This window comes from Xenopus laevis, chromosome 7L (assembly GCF_017654675.1).
Source record: "Xenopus laevis strain J_2021 chromosome 7L, Xenopus_laevis_v10.1, whole genome shotgun sequence".
NCBI lineage: Eukaryota > Metazoa > Chordata > Amphibia > Anura > Pipidae > Xenopus > Xenopus laevis.
The window spans coordinates 100,320,358-100,342,870 of NC_054383.1; the positions used below are offsets into that span (position 1 = coordinate 100,320,358).

Sequence of the window (22,513 nt, forward strand, 5' to 3'; positions counted from 1 at the left end):
TGCTATTAAAAACCACATGAAGCTAAGCCACAGCTTCAGGCTAATACAATGTACACAATTGGGGGGTTGTGGAAGCACTCCTAAGGCTAAATCAAAGTATATTTAAGTATAATGGAAGTGCTACTTACAATGCACTTCCCTGGGCCCCTGTCTCATAAGCAATTCAGTATAAATGCAAGTGCATGTGTTTACAAAAACAGGGGTTTTTTAGTTACAAAGTTATGATCATAAAGTTGAAAAGCCACCATACCACGTCAAGGTAAACCCCATATGGCGGTCCCTAACTTGTTTATTCTCAGGTCATAATATAAATGAGTTTATTCTCAGGTCATAATATAACAACTCTGTTACTCATTCTTCATCCACCGATGTAGATGTGATGAATACTAGTGATTTCTGTAGAATATGCTACATCCAGTATTCAGTATCTTACAGTTTGTTGTGTGTTTGTTTGTTTATGTAAGTATTGTGCTCAGAATGTGTACCTACATGTTGAACGATGCAGGGAAGAAATGTAATATCAGAATATAGTCCCTTATATGAGGTACAATCAGGCACAATCAGGCACAATTATTGCACGTTATAGTTGGTAGAAGATTTTAGATAAGGTGTGACTGCACAAATAAATGGCACAAAAAATAAAGAAATATTCTTCTTTTAAAAATGGAGTGGGGGTTAGAAAAATGTGTTTTCTTCTTTTTTAAGTGTATACTGAAATATGTTTTTTAACACAGTATATGTTTGGTTGGGAGTATGTGTAATATGTATGTGGTCTTGGGCAGGACAGGGACATTGCAATTTCATCGCATTATGTTTGCATTTCTTTTTTGTATGCAGAAGAGATGACAATGACTATGACAAGCAATGTTTGTGTCAAGTGCACCACAATCTAAAGTAGATCAGATGTTCTCACATAGCAGGTACAGTAATGCTACCTACTGATTTGGTTGATATGGGTTACTTTTAAGATGCTCTTGTGGGCTTCTTATTGCCATTTGTATGGAGTTCAAAGCAATGGCATCTGATTTGTGACTGGGGCTCTAGTCTAATATTGATCAGAAAAGCTCCAGTTATGCATGCAGTCATCTCCTGACAGCTCTGCATCAGCCACCTAAATTATCCTAATGGCTTAATAACCAGATAAGCTTGGCAAACACTTGACACCAGAATATATTTCTTTGTAATAAATTATATGTGAAAATTATTTTTCAGCTCACACAGTGGAAACTCTTTCTACTAATGACTATATTTAACAATGCTAACATTTTTATAGTACATAACTACCAACTTATCATTGCTCCTAACCTATTGCTTCACTCCTTGCTAGTATTTACTTTCTATCACTGGGTGTCACTGTGAGCACATTAGCATTCTTGTGTACTTTCTGGGTATATTCCGCTTTGATTCTTCTTGCTTACAGCATATCTCTCTATAAAGGAGAACCTAACCTTTTTTTACTAAAATCCCCTACCCCACGTAGAGCCCCCTTCCTGCTCCCCCAGCCTAAGTTTTACCCTGGATAAATGCGGTAATCTTCAGTCTTCTTGCAGTGCTTCAGCAATTTCTGTGGCTTTCGGCAAATGCGTAGTTGTTTGGGCCCGGCACATTGTGCCAACTGCGCATGCTCCGACATACTGATCTCTTCCCGAAGATTACAGAAAAGAAGAAGATAGCGCCCTTGAACTCAACGAGGGGTAAGTAAAGAGTTAGGGGCATTTACCCAGGGTAACACCTAGGCTGGGGGGCGCAGGAAGGGGGTCTATGTAGGGTAGGGGATTTTAATAAAAAGGATTTGGTTCTCCTTTAAATGCAATAGCACTGGGTGTTAAGTCAAGTCAAGTGGATTTTATTGTTATTTCAGCCATATACAGTAAATAAAGTACATAGTCACCATCTCTTAGGGCAACACATCGCACCACATTCACTTCTATGGCAATTACCTGGAGCAGTCAGCATTTATGAACAACTATCACCCGAGCCAGTATGCAAGTAAAGATTATTGGCACTGAAGTAAATTTTGAGCAATTTAGAATGTTTTGTCACTTGCACTTGGGCCCAAAATCGCCCTGGGTTATTACTGATTGCCCCAACAAATTAAGGTGATGCTTATCACACAAGCTACCATGAACATACCAAAAATAAATTCTGTACAGACTGTACCTCCCCTTTATTAGAATAAAACAGACAGGACATTAAAGTTGAAACGGATGCATAGTTTTGACACATTTATTTTCAACCTTCTCAGAATTTTGGAATCGTATAACCTTTATTTAGCTTATAAAATAAAGAAGGATTAATCTAAGATAATGGATATCTTTGGTCTTACTCTTTCCAATGTATTACCCAAGCGACAATTAGAACAATCAAAAACCTAATAAACATAATTAATCTTCCATTACTTCGAACTACATTGCCTATATTATCTGAATTTGTCAACGAATATACTGTAACTACTCTAAATGGGAAAACACATATTTAAATCTAAACAGCAGATTTGTTTTTTTAATTTTTTTTTTACATTTTCCTAAATTTCTGTACGAGATTATATTTCTCTATTCTTATCAGATTTAATACTAAATTTAGACGCTGAATTAAGCAGTTCCTACTTCCTGGGATTAATTTGGCAACGCCTTCATCATAATTATTATTGCAAGCAACATCCTGTAGAAAATATACTTTAAGAAACAAAATACCTTATCACCATATATTCTCATATGCAACATGATTTTTTTAATTTATCCATCCAAAATTGCACTTTGCACGTGGTGCTTGCAGTCATAAATGCCTACTTTAGTTTGTAAAGGCTATGAAGAATGGCTCACTCACCTTATCCGTTTACTTTTCCAAAATGTTATTTCATAATGTACATATTTTGCAATGTCTATGGTACAGGTATGAGACATGTTATCCAGAATTTTTGGGATCTAGGGTTTTCCAGATAAGGGATCTTTCTGTAATTTGGATCTTGATACCTTAATTCTGCTAATAAATCATGTAAACATGAAATAAACCCAATAGGATTGTATTGCCTTTAATAAGGTTTAATTATATTCTAGTTGGGATCAATTACAATGTACTGTTTTATTATTACAGAGACAGCAATATACACGGAGCACCAGGTTGCTGAATGTATAAAAAATCTTCATTTATTGGGTATAGTTAAAATACCCAATAGATGAAGATTTTTTATACATTCAGCAACCTGGTGCTCCGTGTATATTGCTGTGAGTGTGTACGAAATCGCCTGGATCCGGGGGCGTGTAACACGATCTAGCACAGGTGATTGCTGGACCCGAGGTGCGGGTGAGTGCTCCCAGGCAATTCTTTCCACATTATTACAGAGAAAAATTTTTTTTTAAATTATTTTGATAAAATAGAGCCTATGGGAGACGGCCATCTTGTAATTTGGTGCTTTCTGGATAATGGGTTTCAAGATAATGGATCCCATACCTGTACTATAATACAAAAAAATACACCAATAACATGCAAAAACAAATACATCCCAAAGAATATATTATGCCAAATGCACTTGTAGATTTGGAACGTTCTGTGATTTTTTCCACTACACATAAAGAAGATTGTAATTGTAACGTCTATGGCCACCTGTTACCTGCCATCCTCAAGCATATACACTGGTTAGTTATAGGGTCATTTGAGAGCCCAAACTGTTTTAATCCCCTATCCCTTTTCTTGAAATTTCAAGGGGGTTAAAGTCTTGAGGGAACCCTGGTTTGAACACAAGGAATCTGATTGTGAGTGAATTTTGCACAAGAGTTTATAAGCATGTCTGTTAATGATGAAACAGCCAAGAATTTCTTAGCTTCGGTGTGACTTTTGTCAAGATCTTTTATATCACTTTTGAATGCATCTCCTTTTGGGCTTGCTGAATAGAAATAGTACAGGGGAAAAATAATACCCTTGCAATCTTTGACCTGCTTCATGCCAGATAATGAACCAAAATAAATCAAATATGTGACATATTTTTGAAGTAGAGGCCAGGTGGCAATGTGTATCATATTAAGCTTATGCATGTCTGGTACATTTAGGTTTGTGCGCATGTCAGGTGAAAAGGAAAGCAAAGTCTATTACTGTAGCAGTGAAGACATCTTGTATAAAAGAATGGCAATTGACAGGAAAAATAAAATGAATATACATCTGTACCACTGTTTCTGAATATAGCAGTCTATCACAGTTCTGCATCACAGAGAGATTATTTCATGTTTACTGCCCACAACAAAAACTAAAGAAAAAATATGAAAAGAGAAGTTTTAACGCCCAGCATATGGTGATTACACTGCAGCCAAAGGCTTATTTCCAGTATAAGATGCTGGTGTTTGGGAAGTAAAGCTGACACCATGCAGTGTAATTTTGTCTTGTGAATTTACATACGCTACCGCTGCCTGGCCAAGATGTACTTATGGCTAAGGTAAGTACCTTTTGTCCTATGTCAAGTGCACCACCCCCTGGCATGGCTGCTACAACATCTCTTTGTTGGGTGATGCCCCACTAGACATACCCCCCACTCCTCCATTTAACTGCTGCTCCTGCTTACCTTTAAAGAAACCTAATGTATTAGCCCTTTATATGTTTTTAATTGAGCCCCCAGCATTGTTCTAGGCAGCTGCCTGCCCTGCCTACCCCTAGTTCCTGTCCTCTGCAATATCCATATCTTAAAGCGGTATACACAAAAACACAAAGTATCTGTAGTTCTTAGATTTTGTTTATCCAAAGAGACATCCAAGCCCCTCTTCAATACATTCCCACAAGTGCATTTCAAAACCTTAGCTGCCCCCCCCCCAACTATGAAGAGACATTTCCGTAGCTTCAGGCCAAAATTAAGTTTCTCAAGTCCTTTAAACCTGGGTCATTGATAATAAGGGTCTTGACTGAGAGTTGCCTGCTCTTCTTTCCTTTGTGAAAAAAAAGATCCTCTACTATCTGTATCTATAGTGCATTCTTACATAGTTGTAATGAGTGATCATGTCCTTCTTGCAAGCACTTTTTTCCATAAAAACAAACAAGTTTTCCCTGCGTGATTATTGTGATTATTGACAGGACTGGAACCCATGTGCACACAGAAAGGATTTTGGCAAGAAAATTGAGAGTTCTCTGGTTGAAATCAGCTCTGACAGACAGATGCCAGTCCAGTCAATATGCACAGATACCAGTGGTGACCTCCATTAGGCATATCAAGGTTGCCATTACAGAGCTGTCAACCCTTCTTTTTTCTCGGGAGTTACCAGAATTTGGGCTCCTTCCCCCGGTCTTCCATTATGCTCTTAATCATTCCCCCAATTTCTTACAATTTCCTGCAATTTTAGATAATTTGCAGCAAAAATCTGATGTACACATGCACAGACCATTTCAGTGACGTCAGCAGGAGTAATGTGTGCATGTACAAGACAGTCTTTGGTTTCAGGAAAGGTTTGCTCATGAGTGTGACGAAACTTCCACCTACATCACTTCCGGGATCAGGATAATTTCCCCCTAGAAACAAGAAATGGAAGTTGACAACTCTGCCATCATTTAAGGGGCCCAGCATCCACAAAGAGGTAAGGCTTGGGCAGAACCAGGGCACATCTAGGGAGGGGTGGGGTACCACCCAGGACCCCATCAGACATTAATCCACCCATGCCTTATCAGTAATGATGAGTCAATCTGTCCCTTTTTTGTTGCAAAACAAAAAATTTAGTCGCATGTTATTTTTGTCGCAAACTACATTAGAGTCTGTGGGCATTTTTTTGTGACACAGGAGCTCCTATCCACTATTTTTTTCAATAGAAAAAAAGGTTCCTATATTGCCATCATCACTTATGAGTTTAGTTGCATTTCTCTGCACACTTGTTAATCTCATTAATATCGTTCATAAGAAACCTGACCCAAAATGGTACTTCATACTCAGTGTACCAGGGATATATAAAGAGACAAAGTAATGATTTTGTTACTGAACTCAGTTATACATAATAACACCCAATTACTTCTCAGTTAAGGACATAATATAACTAGCAGAAACATCCTGCATGGAACTTATAGGTTTTCCACAATTTGGTATCATCAACAAAAACAGACAGGTCATTAAAAACAAATTAAAAAAGCAATGAATACACATCTTTAAGACACAGTTCAGCACACTCTCACCCACTCTCTTTGTCACCAATATGGAAGACACCCTCGCATCCGACAATCCCACAAAACTAACTGCAAACCTATACCGCAATATTCAGGCAGGAACACCCTCACCTTTCACATCTGCCCAAGCACTATGGTTTGAATATATACCTACTCTATCCCAAGACGACTGGGATGAAGCCACTGAGCATATGTATAAACCTCTTACCTTGATTCGAGACAGACTAATACACTACAAACTCTTTCATCAACTATATGTAACCCCAGTCAAGCTTAAGTGCATGGGGAAAAACCCCCACGACCATTGCCCTCGATGTAACACCCAACAAGCCAACTTCTACCACCACATGCTATGGGAATGCCGACTGGACACAAATAATCCAAACTTTGGCCACGGAGCTGGGATCCCCACATATTGTGTCTCCCTCATTCTGCTTACTAGGAATCCTAGACGATTAGTGATGGGCAGATTTGGGGCATTTTGCTTCACCAAAAAACGACAGAATTTCCCGCGAAATTCGCAAAACGGCGAAAAATTTGCGAAACGGTGCCGGTGTCTCAATTTTAACGCCAGCATCCATTTTTTGGTCGTCAAAGGCTGTTTTGTGGATGCCGGCGCACATTTGCCACATCCATTTTTTGGGACGCCGGCGAATTTTCGCATCGGTTCTGCGAATATATTCACCGGCAGCGAATCGCGCAAGTTCGCGCCTGGCAAATAAATTCGCCGATCACTATAGATGATGTCGTCACCACCAACCAGGCCACAAAAAAAATGTGATGGGCCCTAATCCACCTACCAGACTCCTGGATCCACCTAGTTAATTCTGCTATTCCCCTCATTAAGCTTACGTACAAAGTATTTGATAAAATCTGGAGCCCCTAGTGGGAAACTGGACTGGGAGCATCAGTAACCTTCACTCTTGCAGAAGTCACTCTTGCAGCAGACAATGCCCATTGAGTCCTACATGGGAATTAATAGACCTCCATACCTAATCAAACCTGACTCACAATTTGCGTCCTAGAATTAAATTCAATGACCAAAAATCTTATGTACAATATAACAAACTGTGTCTACTGCATAAGATCTATATATGATGTTTTTTTTCCTTTTCTTTCTGATTCACTGTATAATTTTGAATAAAAACAAACAAAAAGTTTTCCTCTAAAAAAAAATGCAATGAATCAAGGACAGACCCTGCGCTACTCCACTAACGACTTCTGTTGTTCCATTCTCTTATCCCCATTACTGAGGGGCATGGGACAGGCTTAGTGTAGACTGTCTCTAATTTTTTTATATATCTGATAGACTCACCTCAAGCATGGAACGTCTAGTGCTGACCAGCTATTAAGTGTGTTTCTGTAAATGAAACTGTCTACTAGGTGTTTTTAGCACCTCAGGGTGGGCAATCTTGACGTTTCAAGTGCGATAAACTGATGCCAAAGAATGATCCAAAAGTCAACATTAGCATTGCTTGAATAGCTGTTTTGATTGCAGTCTTTCTGAGTATCAATGGACTCTGATTTTCACACTTGAAGTGACTGATGTGTTCTTTTTTTTTCCAATGCAAAACGGTACATTTACACAATTTGTTCAGGATCAAATGCCAAAAAAAGGACTTTTCATAACTGAAAAGTGAATGTTTGTGTTATTTCATTGACCCATACTGAATAATAATTATTATACCATGTGTATATGTGTTCCAAGTATTTGAAAATAATTTGGATAAACCTAAGATGAATAGAAAAGTACTCTTATTTGAACAGTTTGTCTTCTTGCTTGGGGTAGGCATTTACCCATTTGTGTCTGTTCTTGCAGCAGTTTTATGTTAGTGCTGCTCTGATCGTATATGCATATAAAGGAAAAATAAAGTGGGCGAGCTTCATTAAACAATGAATGATTTATTCTCCCACAAACAACCAACCGTACAAAAACACATTTAATGCTCTGGTAGATACAAAGCCTTTGAGCTCAGTGCACCCTGCAGGTTTCTTAATAACAGGCAATTTATCAAATGAGCTCACCAGTGTCACTTAATAAAGCCTTCCTAGGAACTGGCGTTGAGATTCAAACAATTATTTTTGTTTTACTCTTACTTACATTCAGCATTATAAAGAAAGCAGCTTGTTCATAAACTGAAAACAGTATTTAACAAGTTGAATACCTGAGCTGTGTCTAATTCAGAAGCAAGTGTTCCATCCGCAGAACATTCTGTTAATGTTTTTATGGCACAATCAATGTTTGGCTGTCAATAGGTACTTAAAGTTCCAAGAAACGGAAGGCAAGATTTGGCCTGGTAGTAAATGAGGGGGTATGTGACCAACTCATTCCCATGCATATAGAGTATTTATGTATATTTTTATTGCTTGAATTCTTTTGAGTTGGCCCTGTATTGAATCAAAGAGAACCCCATCAGTAAGTAATGCTAATTAAACAGGCCAAGGGAACAATTCACTGACAATATTGTCCCATTAATCCTAGTATGACTTTTAACGGATGATGTATAAATATAAGGAATACTATAAATATAGTACACAGAATCACACCACTCAGGACCCACTTGGCTCTTCTACGCTCCGGAGTTCCAACATCCATTGAGTCTGCTGACCCTATTGTTACACCCCTTATTCATACCATTTGCCACTGGTCTGCAGATTCAGTTGAAAAACTCTTAAGTATCTCTGTCATCTATGCTTGTTAACCCTTGAAATTATCATTCTAATTTTTCATAGCTTATTCTGGTCATTTTACCAAAATTCATTGGCTAAAAGAAAATATAAGGCTTGTAGAGAGCGATCCAACTGGTAAGCACCCATGGCCATCCAGTTAACAATCCAGTGGGACTATTGATGGGAAATCAGGTTACTTGTCTTGTATATCAAATGTTGACTTGAATGTAGTCAACATTTATCAGTCAAAGTGGTGTAATTCTTTCTTAATTTCGTATCCACCCAAGTTAATGCCTGTAACAGAGACGTGTGATGATATACACAGCCGGTGATATATTCTAGAGAAGTAGCTGCTAGATTCTTATCGGATATTTTTCTGTGTTTCACCTTTTCTCTTAAAGTATTACAGGATGAGGCCATGATTCCACAGATCTTCTTCTCAGTAAAACAAAACATTTATTGCCTGTGGGACTTCAGAATTGCTGTTATAAATACTCTACTTGTGTAACAATAAGGGTATAGGCTGAATTAATGCCCCAAAACAATGGTGCATCACTGAGAACTACTGCACTTTTATCTGAGTTTCCTGATACAGTACAGTACCTGGCAGTTATGTGCCCACTGATCTGCTTATATAATGTTTTTAACTCACTGATGCCTTTATATACAGAATCAAGCATTCTTCTATAAACATATCTACCAATGACATTTATATTTAAAATACGCAAAGTTATGGACTATTTAAATTGTTGCTTTGAAATGTCGATGTGTTATATCACAGTGGTATAAATCACTCCCCCCCGGGTTCAAAAAGAGGCAATCCCCTATAAGACATGCTAAGAATGAGGACATCTATTTAAATTAGGAGGTTTCATTTTAAATAGTTATTAAAATTAACAAAGATGATCCAGGGACTAGTCCTACTTTTAATCACATTTTCCCTCTCAAATTGGAGAGGCTTCAATTGGGGTTTTTAACCTTCCTCTGGAGCAGTTATACAGATTTCACTCAGACAGAAAAGGTTGAATTCTTTCAACCTCATTTATTATGTTACTACGAGTATTTTTTACTATTATTATTTCTTAGTAGCATGATTTATTATTATTAAGATCTACATAGAAATGAACAGCTCTTCTGGAGCACTAGAGGGAATACAATATTGCAGACATTTACCCTGGCACACTGCACCATGTTAAAAATGGCACTAGCCATCTCACTTGCTACAAGAAAAGATATTGATGGAACCCATTAATAGAACACAGGAATTACCAGCAGGACCAGGGTGGATAAAACAAGCACATAAGACTGTTTATGCGATTTTGTCCAGGTCATTAGAACTAATATTAAAAGGAAGATGGATATGAGGGGGCTTGGAGGTTATTAACAATGTCTCCCAATTAAAAAACATACAATAGGGGCCAATGTATTTTTAAGATGTTTATTATTTAAAATATCATATTGATGTCAATCTTGTGAATCGCTGTTGTCAATCTTCTAGCTGCCATCGGGACCAAGTTTTTCTGCGGGGCCCAAAGATGACATAGGGCCCCTGTACATGTGCCCCCGTCCCTCCCCCGATGGCTGCCATGATGTTTTCTTACTTCAGTGCTTCATTTCTAAGGAGAGATTGCTCAGTGTTAGCCATGGAGATGGTGTGTGTATAACTCTGAAATTTATTATTTTTTCAAATATTTATTTACTATTATTTATATCTCATTTCCTTTGCTGCTAATTTAAAGGTCAACTATAACTACTACTACTAATAATAACATTTTCTCCTATCTCATCATGTTTATCTCTCTCATAGATTTGGCCTAGTTCAGTGACCTCTGCCCTAGTACAATCTCACCCTTTATTATGGGCGCTTTAGTTACAGAATTATAGTATATTTATGAAAGCCAGAGAATATTGTATGAATAAGAGCAGTAGATGGATATGGTCTATACATCAAGTGAACTATAATGAGAATCAACAGTTCCCTTACCTCTCTGCAGGTGCCACTTGATATTACTTTTCACACCCCTTTCATTCCAGATGTTACAAACGAAGGGGTGTGACAGTAGCTGCTCTGCAGATGGCCTCCAATCTGGATTTTTCTGGAGGCATTTCTTTATAAAATCATGGAAGTTGTCACTCCTGGAAAAAAGAAACAAATGCAAAATTATAATTGTTCATGTTGTATAATAACTAAATTCCCAGAGCTCATGCATTTAAAAGACTGTGAATAGAACCAGCATAGCCATGTGCCCTGTATACCCCATAAGCTTCTCTACAAAAGCTGTTCAAGAAGGTAATAGACAGTGAGACCCTTCCCTTCTAATGGTTCAACTGATCTGCTTGATTAGGGGGGTCTATTTTGCTTACTTACTAACCCTAAATTATTAGAGTACATTTACCTTCTACCATAATATGATGTCTGGTTTTGCCAACATCTTGGCCTGGCTTGTATTGGCTGCCAGATAATAACCCCAAGATCTTAAGCTAAGCATGAGCTCCTGCACCTGAGCATTCAAGAGCTACACATAGAACACTTTATCTTCACCCTCACTTTTTTCCCATTGATCTCTTCCCCATCCTTACTTCATCCCAATTCCCAATGTCCCCCCTTGCTATAACTTCTCCCTTGCCTATTTCTCCAAATGTTTCCTTGACTCTCTCATTTGTACAACCCTTTACCACATTATCAATATCACTACATTCTCCTCATTTCCTTTTCATTCCCCACCCTCTCCACCTCACCCTCTCTTTCTGTTTCAGTGGAAATCACTCACCATGAGTCCCATAGCAATACTGGAGCGGGACCATGCATTATTCTTTTGATGCGTGCATGGCTGGGAAATCTGCTGAATGCTAGGTTGGAAGAAAATACAAGAGAATATGATTGACAATCACAACATTTCTTGAAAAACAACAAATCTTGAAAAAATCTAATTAATTTAATTGTATATTTGTTTCTTGATTGCCAGCATACTGACAAAATAACGGTATTGGAACTGGCAAATTCAAATTTTAGAAAATCAGCCCCTTACTAACCAGCCCCATAGTTTTCAATATTTAATAATATCCCATGTTAAAGCGTGACACCTAAATGTCCTCTAACCTTTTTACAAACAGTTCTTTATGCACTATAGCACACACACTGGGGTTTACTTACGGTAGTATCCTTCTGCCATTTCAAGGGCGGAGATTCCCAGTGACCATACATCAGCCTACATATTGAAATATGGAAGAAAAGGCAACTATTAGAAAAGAATATACTCAGGGCACATGAAATTCAGATTCTTTTGCTATCTATCCATCCACAACCTGACAATAATTATATTTTGCACAGTAAGAAAATACATTAGAACCCTCCATATTATGTGTTACAGGGGAACAGAAAAATTAAAGAAAATGGAAAATCAGGGAAATTTATTACACATTATATATTGGTGGGACCACAAAATAAATATGGGAAAATGTAAAATCAGAGGATGTAAAATTTAAATTTCAAGTAGTGAAATGATGCGATCTTTAAAAAAATGACCCCAAACACCCCAGGCTGAGTGTGTCACACAGAGTTGGAAAACCCAATAAAGAGTCAAGTGGTGTTGGTTTCGATTCACTGAATTGCTGGCTAATGGATAATTTTCCTTTTACATTTTTTTTAAATAATCTGATATTTATTAGCACTGGCACTTTAATTGATGGATTCAAATTAATTCATAATTACTTGATATTATATTGAAGCATTGGCACTTTAATTAATGAACTATAGTTAATGGTTAAATGAATTCATATATTAAGTGGTTATACTGATAAATGAATTGATTTTCATACTAGCACTGAATTGATTGCACGAATTACCAAGCACTAAGCACTTTCACTAATTAATGCACCTTAAGGGTAACTTGAATTTTAAATCAATTCTGGAATAATAAAATAATCAGATAGTGTGGGGTTACTACTATCTGTTTTTAAATAATTGTTGTTTAGTAAATATACCTCTACATACTCTGATTAAACTAATTGCAAAACTTGAAATAAACTATAAGAATAATCCTATATTTTTGGATTATGAGAGGGGTATGTGAATTGAGTGAAAAAGTCCACACAGTGCACCTTGTATAAGTTACATACATTATATATAAAACGAGAGAGAAGACATCACAATACCTTAGAGGTGTATTCTATGACCTTATAGTCAGTGTTGGCCAGTACTTCTGGTGCCATGTATGGAAGAGCACCTGCAGTACTATGACTGTTTTCACCAATGGTGGCATAGCTGACATCACCTGAAATTGTATAACAAAAGCAGGAATTTTAATTTTCATTTATAAATACAACCCACCATGAAGATAGAAATAAATATCCGTTTGTTCAGGTTTTTGGTATCACTTACTGATCTTCACTTCTGCATCAGATGTTATCATGATGTTGTTTGGCCTTATGTCATGATGAATCACCTTGTGCTTATCAAGGTGGCACAGGCCCTGAATAAAGGAAAAGTGAAAATATAAATATTTTTCTTGCCGTTTAATGAATTAGATTTATCCAGAACAGTACCAAGGAGTTTCACTTGAGACATACCTTTAATACCTCCTTGCAGGTATAAGCAATCCAGCCCTCTTTCAAGGAGTGGGATATGTTGCTGTTAAAGAGCTGTTTTACTGATGTCCCACTGTAACGCTCCATTGAAATCCACAGTCCCTCATATTCTGGCATTTTTACAGAGGCAGGTTGGAAATATGCCCCGTAATAGCCAATGATGTTTCCATGGCCAGAAATGGTTTCTAGAACCTGCAGTTCATTGAGGACTTCTTTCTGCTTCTAGTTTTAAGAAAAAGAAGTAAAGTGAATACAATGGGTAAAATGACTATTTCAAATACCCCGACCTAACTTGTAGTTCTAAAAAACGTCAACGTTGTCATACCCGTACATGAGAATTGCATAATATGATTAACTCTCTCAGTTCTTTTATTTTTTAATCCCATACATGTCTCAAATGGTATTCACTTATTTTTACAGTTACATAGTTATTATCTTAGCAAATTACCCTACTACTACAAATCATAATGTAGGTGTTACAAAAAAGCTTATTAGTCCTTAATTATAGTAATCGTATCAAGACACATTACCTCTTCATCTTTCATGATGGTAACTGCCACCTCCTTTTGTTCTTTACGGTGCCATCCCTACAACAAAAGAAGCAAAAGAATCTCTGTGATCATTACTGTTTGGAACATTATGGAAAAGCAAATGCATATATTGTGTGGATATGGGAAGGTTTATTGGCAGCTTCAGAAGCACAAGAAAACAAAGAAGGGACAAAACTCTAGAGGGTACAACTAATTGGCTGTATTTAAAGAATCACCCAAAATGTGACAAAAATTACCCACTAACTGAAATATCTTACATTATAAATGACACCGTAGCTGTCCTCTCCGATGGGCTCCAGGACTTGTACATAACTCCGTGGCTTCTAAAAAAATAGCATTGTATAAAAAAAACATGATAAATACAAAACTGAATTTAAGGCAGTTGGACAAATAACCTTTCAAACATGAAAGAAGCACAGGGGGTGTAGGGGGAACTGGGAACTAGTGTATTAGGGGAGAAGGCTGAGGACTGGAATATTTAAGTCAAACCATTAAAGTAGAGCTTTTGCGTCACTTAGTGTTCCAAAATACAGTTCTACAGCTGCTTACCGGGTATTTAGTTGCAAGTAGATGTTGATATGCCTGGGGAAGACAAAAAACATATTTTTAGATCAACTATTTTTGGGGAACTGCTAAAATTATAATTTGAAGGAAAAGCAAAGGTTTATTTACTGGAGAGGGGTTGTCAATATGTTCGGTAACATAGCTAGGCTCACACATATAAAGTATATTAAGGATTGTGAGTTTTACTGGTAATATTCTGAAACAAGCCTTATATATAAGCAAGTGAGATGTATGTATGTATGTATATTTTTATTTTTTCTACCACTCCTTGAGGGCAAAGCACTGTACAGCAAAACAATAAATTAGTAACAAACAAGGGGTCACTGCAATAATAAGTGACAGTAAGTGCAGTATTAGAAATACAATTCTCATAAATATAAAATATAATTACAATACAAATGAAATGTCAAGGAGACAAAAGGATGGAGAACCCTACCCCGTACGGGTGAGATAATGTTAATGCATTGTGTAATGCATGCCCTGTGTTTTTATTTTGAATTTGGGATTTTTATCCAAGTCTAGCTCAGTGTGAAAATATTACTTTTATCTGATTCATAAGGCACAAGTCCACTGCAAGTATTTATATGTGTTTCAGGAGATATCATTAATAAATTATTATAAAGGTTTAATTAGATCTTTCTGCTCATACCTCATTGATGTCTCTGAGGTTTTCATTGTTTATTTCAGCACTCTCTTGCTCATTTTCAGTGAGTTGAGGCTGGCAGGTGTTATTACCAGATTCCTGCGTTGTCTCCTGTTTAATGGAGATAAAATTTGTTGATATATGAACTGAACCCACTTGATTAAAGAAGAACTGCAACATCCAACTCCTCTGTTTGAGGCCATCTACTACTCTTCCTCTCTTATGCTTACCTGGCAGATGGTTATGGCCGGCTCCAGTTCTTCCTCTGGTTTTAATTCCTAAGAGGAATAAAGTTAGTTAGCTGATGAACTTCTTATAATGCTGTAGTTCAATATCTAGCATGTTCTTTGTATAAATTCACTCAACTTCATAAAATCAATCAATTTTATGTTTCTGTACAACTTACTTGACAAGTGGCATTGCCAACAGGTTGTACATGATTAAGAGAGGAAAGTAGATTAGAGCCACACATCTCTGGTATGTGTTGGGGGGCAAGGGTAGAAGGAGGTTATTTATCAAAGTCTGAATTTATCTTAATATTTTCTGCTTTAAACTCTGATCAAATCCACTCAGGTTTTTTATGCTTTTTTATTATTACATTTTCCTGAAAATTTGCTTTGCGGTAAAAAATCGTATTTTCACGATTTTTTCAGCCGATTTTCACGAATTTCACGATTCTTCCAGGATTTTCACCCGAAAACTCGGAAAAATTCGGGGTATTGCACGAAACCCAGCGCACATAAAAAAATTATTGGGATTTCTCCCATTGACTTATATGCAACCTCGACAGGTCTTAGATGCCAGATTTTCAGATTCTGACTTTTCCATCCTAGGAGTTTAATAAATTCCAAAAAATTCTTGATTTTTTTAAAAGTATGATTTTATAAAATAGTAAATAACCCCCAAAGTATAACAGATCCAAATGTGGATGCAAGTCTTATTTATATCACATATTTGGAGTTCATTGGTTATAGTTAGCTGTTCACAAAACATCATATTAAATGGTAAATTCTTCTGTTTCCATTAATGGTAACCATTTTGCCCAATTACTAAAGGAGTGTGACTTGTTTTGGAAAAATATGCTTTTAATTAGATATAACTAATATGATATAATAATAATGACTAAATAAATGCAGGGTCAGTTATAGGGATTTATTCTGATAAAAATGTGGTCACTGCAATAATAAGTGACAGTAAGTGCATTATTAGAAATACAATTCACATAAATATAAAATATAATTACAATACAAATGAAATGCTCAGTGACAAGGAGACAAAAGGATGGAGGACCCTACCCCGTAGGGGTGAGATAATGTTAATGCATTGTGTAATGCATGCCCTGTGTTTTTATTTTGAATGTGGGATTTTTATCCAAGTCTAGCTCAGTGTGAAAATATTGCTTTCACCTGATTCATAAGGCACAAGTCCACTGCAAGTATTTATATGTGTTTCAGGAGATATCATTAATAAATTATTTTAAAGTTTTAATTAGATCTTTCTGCTCATACCTCATCGATGTCTCTGAGGTTTTCTTCATTTACTTCAGCATTCTCTTGCTGGTTTTCAAGTTCAGGCTGGCAGGTGTCATTGCCTGATTTCTGCGTTGTCTCCTGTTTAGAGAAGATAAAATTTGTTGATATATGAACTGAACCCACTTGATTAAAGAAAAACTGCAACATCCAAACTCCTCTGTTTGAGGCCATCTACTACTCTTCCTCTCTTATGCTTACCTGGCAGATGGTTATGGCCGGATCCAGTTCTTCCTCTGGTTTTAATTCCTAAGAGGAATAAAGTTAGTTAGCTGATGAACTTCTTATAATGCTGTAGTTCAATATCTAGCATGTTCTTTGTATAAAGCATTCACTCAACTTCATAAAATCAATCAATTTTATGTTTCTGTACAACTTACTTGACAAGTGGCTTTGCCAACAGGTTGTACATGATTAAGAGAGGAAAGTAGATTAGAGCCACACATCTCTGGTATGTGTTGGGGGCATGGGTATAAGGGGGTTATTTATCAAAGTCTGAATTTATCTCAATATTTTCTGCTTTAAACTTGGATCAAATCCACTCAGGTTTTTTATGCTTTTTTACTATTACATTTTCCCGAAAATTTGTTTTGCGGTAAAAACCGTATTTTCACAATTTTTTCATCCGATTTTCATTTTTTGGGGTATTGTATTTATATGTGTTTCAGGAGATATCATTAATAAATTATTTTAAAGGTTTATTTAGATCTTTCTGCTCATACCTCATCGATGTCTCTGAGGTTTTCTTCATTTACTTCAGCATTCTCTTGCTGGTTTTCGAGTTCAGGCTGGCAGGTGTCAATGCCTGATTTCTGCGTTGTCTCCTGTTTAGAGAAGATAAAATTTGTAGATATATGAACTGAACCCACTTGATTAAAGAAGAACTTCAACATCCAATTTTAACGATTTTTTGATCTGATTTTCATGAATTTCACGATTCTTCAGGAATTTTCACCCAAAAACTCGGAAAACTTTGGGGTATTGCACGGAACTCAGCGCACATCAAAAAATTATTGGGACTTCTCCCATTGACTTATATGCAACCTCGACAGGTCTGAGATGCCAGATTTTCAGATTCTGACTTTTCCATCCTCGGGGTTTAATAAATTCCAAAAAATTCGTGATTTTTTAAAAGTCTGATTTTATAAAAATAAAAATCACAAATTTTTCATGATTTTTGCATTCGGAGTTTAGTAAATAACCCCCAAAGTATAACAGATCTAAATGTGGATGCAATTCTTATTTATATCACATATTTGGAGTTCATTGGTTATAGTTAGCTGTTCACAAAACATCATATTAAATGGTAAATTCTTCTGTTTCCATTAATGGTAATCATTTTGCCCAATTACTAAAGGAGTGTGACTTGTTTTGGAAAAATATGCTTTTAATTAGATATAACTAATATGATAAAATAATAATAATGACTAAATTCCCGGTCAGTTATAGGGATTTATTCTGATAATAATGTGGTCACTGCAATAATAAGTGACAGTAAGTGCATTATTAGAAATACAATTCACATAAATATAAAATATAATTACAATACAAATCAAATGCTCAGTGACAAGGAGACATAAGGATGGAGGACCCTACCCCGTAGGGGTGAGATAATGTTAATGCATTGTGTAATACATGCCCTGTGTTTTTTTATTTTGAATGTGGGATTTTTATCCAAGTCTAGCTCAGTGTGAAAATATTGCTTTCACCTGATTCATAAGGCACACGTCCACTGCAAGTATTTATATGTGTTTCAGGAGATATCATTAATAAATTATTTTAAAGGTTTAATTAGATCTTTCTGCTCATACCTCATCGATGTCTCTGAGGTTTTCTTCATTTACTTCAGCACTCTCTTGCTGGTTTTCAAGTTCAGGCTGGCAGGTGTCATTGCCTGATTTCTGCGTTGTCTCCTGTTTAGAGAAGATAAAATTTGTAGATATATGAACTGAACCCACTTGATTAAAGAAGAATTGCAACATCCAAACTCCTCTGTTTGAGGCCATCTACTACTCTTCCTCTCTTATGCTTACCTGGCAGATGGTTATGGCCGGCTCCAGTTCTTCCTCTGCTTTTAATTCCTAAGAGGAATAAAGTTAGTTAGCTGATGAACTTCTTATAATGCTGTAGTTCAATATCTAGATGTTCTTTGTATAAAGCAAATTCACTCAACTTCATAAAATCAATCAATTTTATGTTTCTGTACAACTTACTTGACAAGTGGCATTGCCAACAGGCTGTACATGATTAAGAGAGGAAAGTAGATTAGAGCCACACATCTCTGGTATGTGTTGGGGGGGTAAAGGTATAAGGGGGTTATTTATCAAAGTCTGAATTTATCTCAATATTTTTTGCTCTAAACTCCGATCAAATCTACTCAGGTTTTTTACGCTTATTTATTATTACATTTTCCCGAAAATTTGTTTTGCGGTAAAAAATCGTATTTTCACAATTTTTTCATCCGATTTTCACGAATTTCACGATTCTTCCAGGATTTTCACCCGACAACTCGGAAAAATTTGGGGTATTGTATTTATATGTGTTTCAGGAGATATCATTAATAAATTATTTTAAAGGTTTAATTAGATCTTTCTGCTCATACCTCATCGATGTCTCTGAGGTTTTCCTCGTTTACTTCAGCACTCTCTTGCTGGTTTTCGAGTTCAGGCTGGCAGGTGTCATTGCCTGATTTCTGCGTTGTCTCCTGTTTAGAGAAGATAAAATTTGTAGATATATGAACTGAACCCACTTGATTAAAGAAGAACTTCAACATCCAATTTTAACGATTTTTTGATCTGATTTTCATGAATTTCACGATTCTTCCGGAATTTTCACCCAAAACCTCGGAAAACTTCGGGGTATTGCATGAAACTCAGCGCACATCAAAAAATTATTGGGACTTCTCCCATTGACTTATATGCAACCTCGACAGGTCTTAGATGCCAGATTTTCAGATTCTGACTTTTGCATCCTCGGGGTTTAATCAATTCCAAAAAATCCGTGATTTTTTAAAAGTCTGATTTTATAAAAAAAATCACAAATTTTTCGTGATTTTTGCATTCAGAATTTAGTAAATAACCCCCAAAGTATTACAGATCCAAATGTGGATGCAAGTCTTATTTATATCACATATTTGGAGTTCATTGGTTATAGTTAGCTGTTCACAAAACATCATATTAAATGGTAAATTCTTCTGTTTCCATTAATAGTAATCATTTTGCCCAATCACTAAAGGAGTGTGACTTGTTTTGGAAAAATATGCTTTAATTAGATATAACTAATATGATATAATAATAATAATTACTAAATTCACGGTCAGTTATAGGGATTTATTCTGATAATAATGCGGTCACTGCAATAATAAGTGATAGTAAGTGCATTATTAGAAATACAATTCACATAAATATAAAATATAATTACAATACAAATGAAATGCTCAGTGACAAGGAGACAAAAGGATGGAGGACCCTACCCTGTAGGGGTGAGATAATGTCAATGCATTGTGTAATGCATGCCCTGTGTTTTTTTTATTTTAAATGTGGGATTTTTATCCAAGTCTAGCTCAGTGTGAAAATATTGCTTTCACCTGATTCATAAGGCACAAGTCCACTGCAAGTATTTATATGCGTTTCAGGAGATATCATTAATAAATTATTTTAAAGGTTTAATTAGATCTTTCTGCTCATACCTCATCGATGTCTCTGAGGTTTTCTTCATTTACTTCAGCATTCTCTTGCTGGTTTTCAAGTTCAGGCTGGCAGGTGTCATTGCCTGATTTCTGTGTTGTCTCCTGTTTAGAGAAGATAAAATTTGTAGATATATGAACAGAACCCACTTGATTAAAGAAGAACTGCAACATCCAATCTCCTCTGTTTGAGGCCATCTACTACTCTTCCTCTCTTATGCTTACCTGGCAGATGGTTATCGCCGGCTCCAGTTCTTCCTCTGGTTTTAATTCCTAAGAGGAATAAATTTAGTTAGCTGATGAACTTCTTATAATGCTGTAGTTCAATATCTAGCATGTTCTTTGCATAAAGCAAATTCACTCAACTTCATAAAATCAATCAATTTTATGTTTCTGTACAACTTACTTAACAATTGGCATTGCCAACAGGTTGTACATGATTAAGAGAGGAAAGTAGATTAGAGCCACACATCTCTGGTATGTGTTGGGGGGCAGGGGTATAAGTATTACAGATCCAAATGTGGATGCAAATCTTATTTATATCACATATTTGGGGTTCATCAATAGTTAGCTGTTCACAAAACATCATATTAAATGGTAAATTCTTCTGTTTCCAATAGTAACCATTTTGCCCGATCACCAAAGGAGTATGGCTTGTTTTGGAAAAATATGCTTTTAATTAGATATAACTAATATGAGTAAATATGATATAATAATAATGTCTAAATAAATGCACGGTCAGTATAGGGGTTTATTCTGATAATAATGAAAAATCAATGTGTCAATCAATCTTTTTGACAGGAGAGAATGAGGTTTCATCAACAAAGAAAACGGTTTTAACAATAAAGTCCATGCCGTTATGAAATGTGCCATCTATGGAAATGGTAATGGATTATTCTGTAGCTGAATGTCACTATTAAATGACATTAAAAGTAAGAAAGTTACCCATGTTTATCAAGTCATGGACAACTGATTATTATTCAGATGAGAAATAATTCTTCATCAAGGTATAAATCTATAGGCAAGGAAATAATTTGGTTTTGATAGCACTAATAGGAAAATTGTGTCACTTCTTTTAGGGGCAGATCAAGGGTCGAAGTGAATTCGAGGGAATTGTGGAAGTAAAAAGATTCGAAATTCAAAGTAAAATTTTTTGGATACTTCGACCATCGAATAGGATACTACGACTCTGAATTAACTTCGAATTCAATTCAAAGTAAAATAGTTTACATTTTAGAATATTCGATAATCAAAGTACTGTCTCTTTAAAAAAAACTTCAACTTCAATACTTCGCCAAATTAAACCTGCCGAGGTGCTATGTTAGCCTATGGGGACCTTCTACAGCATTTTTATAAGTTTTAAGTATTCTGCAGTCGAAGTAAAATTGTTCGATCGTACGATAAAATCGCTCGAATCGTTTACTTCGACCGCAGAATACCCAAATTCGATTAAAAAAGTTTGAATTCAATATTCGAATTCAAAGTATTTAAATTCGATGGTCGAATTTCGAAGTATTTTTTACTTTGAAATTCAACCCTTGATAAATCTGCCCCTTAATGTTGTCCAATTCTTCATCACTTACCACAACAGTTTCTTTGGTTGGATGTTTATCTTTTCTTTTCTAAGAAGACAAAAAAAATTAATCACAAAAAAAGAAATGAGCAAATAGGAAAACTATAATTATATAAATTATATAAATCTAACTTCCCTTAGTTAATAGAAAACACATATATGTAGATAGCAGTATGCTTTTGATTGTAATAAAATCACGTATTTAGTAAAATTTCAGTTTAATTTTTGGATTTGGTGAAGCTGAATTCAAACCCTTAAAATCACATGATATTATTGGGAGTTATTAGCAATCTAAATATGGTAATAAGGATTCGATTATTGGGTCAGTAATCTGTAGTGACTGATTTGGTATTAAATGACATAGTTGGTGCCAGAGCCTGGCCAAGCCGGGCAGGGGTAGGAGAGAAGGGACCGGACTAGGGGTTGGAGTAAGTACGTGCCTGGCGCCCCTCCACCTTTGCGCCCTAGGCATGTGCCTACTCTGCCTACCCCTAGTTCCGGCCCTGGTTGGTGCAAACACAAGTATAACGTATTGTATCCCCTATACTAAAGCCAAATCATATAACAAAAATGAATGGAAAC

The 22,513-nt window shown here is 36.1% G+C and overlaps 1 protein-coding gene and 1 long non-coding RNA gene across 2 annotated transcripts; both read right to left on the reverse strand.

Annotated features, from left to right (window-relative positions):
* Positions 1 to 10,223: 10,223 nt before the first annotated feature.
* On the reverse strand, positions 10,224 to 18,952 carry LOC108695861 (traf2 and NCK-interacting protein kinase). The gene is made up of 18 exons (XM_041569052.1): positions 18,887 to 18,952; positions 18,707 to 18,754; positions 18,485 to 18,586; positions 17,396 to 17,497; positions 16,875 to 16,922; positions 16,653 to 16,754; positions 15,375 to 15,422; positions 15,151 to 15,255; positions 14,487 to 14,519; positions 14,195 to 14,260; positions 13,917 to 13,973; positions 13,369 to 13,608; positions 13,181 to 13,271; positions 12,955 to 13,073; positions 11,954 to 12,008; positions 11,571 to 11,649; positions 10,784 to 10,935; positions 10,224 to 10,415 (listed from the first exon to the last, which is right to left on the reverse strand). The coding sequence occupies exons 1-18, from the start codon at positions 18,950 to 18,952 to the stop codon at positions 10,402 to 10,404; spliced, it is 1,527 nt and encodes a 508-aa protein (XP_041424986.1). The 3' UTR covers positions 10,224 to 10,401.
* A 341-nt stretch (positions 18,953 to 19,293) lies between these two features.
* LOC108697018 lies at positions 19,294 to 21,982 on the reverse strand. The gene is made up of 4 exons (XR_001932381.2): positions 21,942 to 21,982; positions 20,584 to 20,631; positions 20,362 to 20,463; positions 19,294 to 19,377 (listed from the first exon to the last, which is right to left on the reverse strand). It is a non-coding gene; the product is annotated as an uncharacterized LOC108697018 (long non-coding RNA).
* Positions 21,983 to 22,513: the final 531 nt, after the last annotated feature.

Coding starts and splice junctions, on each gene's coding strand:
- LOC108695861 (XM_041569052.1), bottom strand. CDS start 18,952: ATGTGTGGCTCTAATCTACTTTCCTCTCTTAATCATGTACAGCCTGTT. Junction 18,587..18,706: donor CGGCCATAACCATCTGCCAG/GTAAGCATAAGA, acceptor TTCTCTAAACAG/GAGACAACGCAGAAATCAGG. Junction 10,936..11,570: donor GTATTGCTATGGGACTCATG/GTGAGTGATTTC, acceptor TCTTTTTTCCAG/GAGTGACAACTTCCATGATT.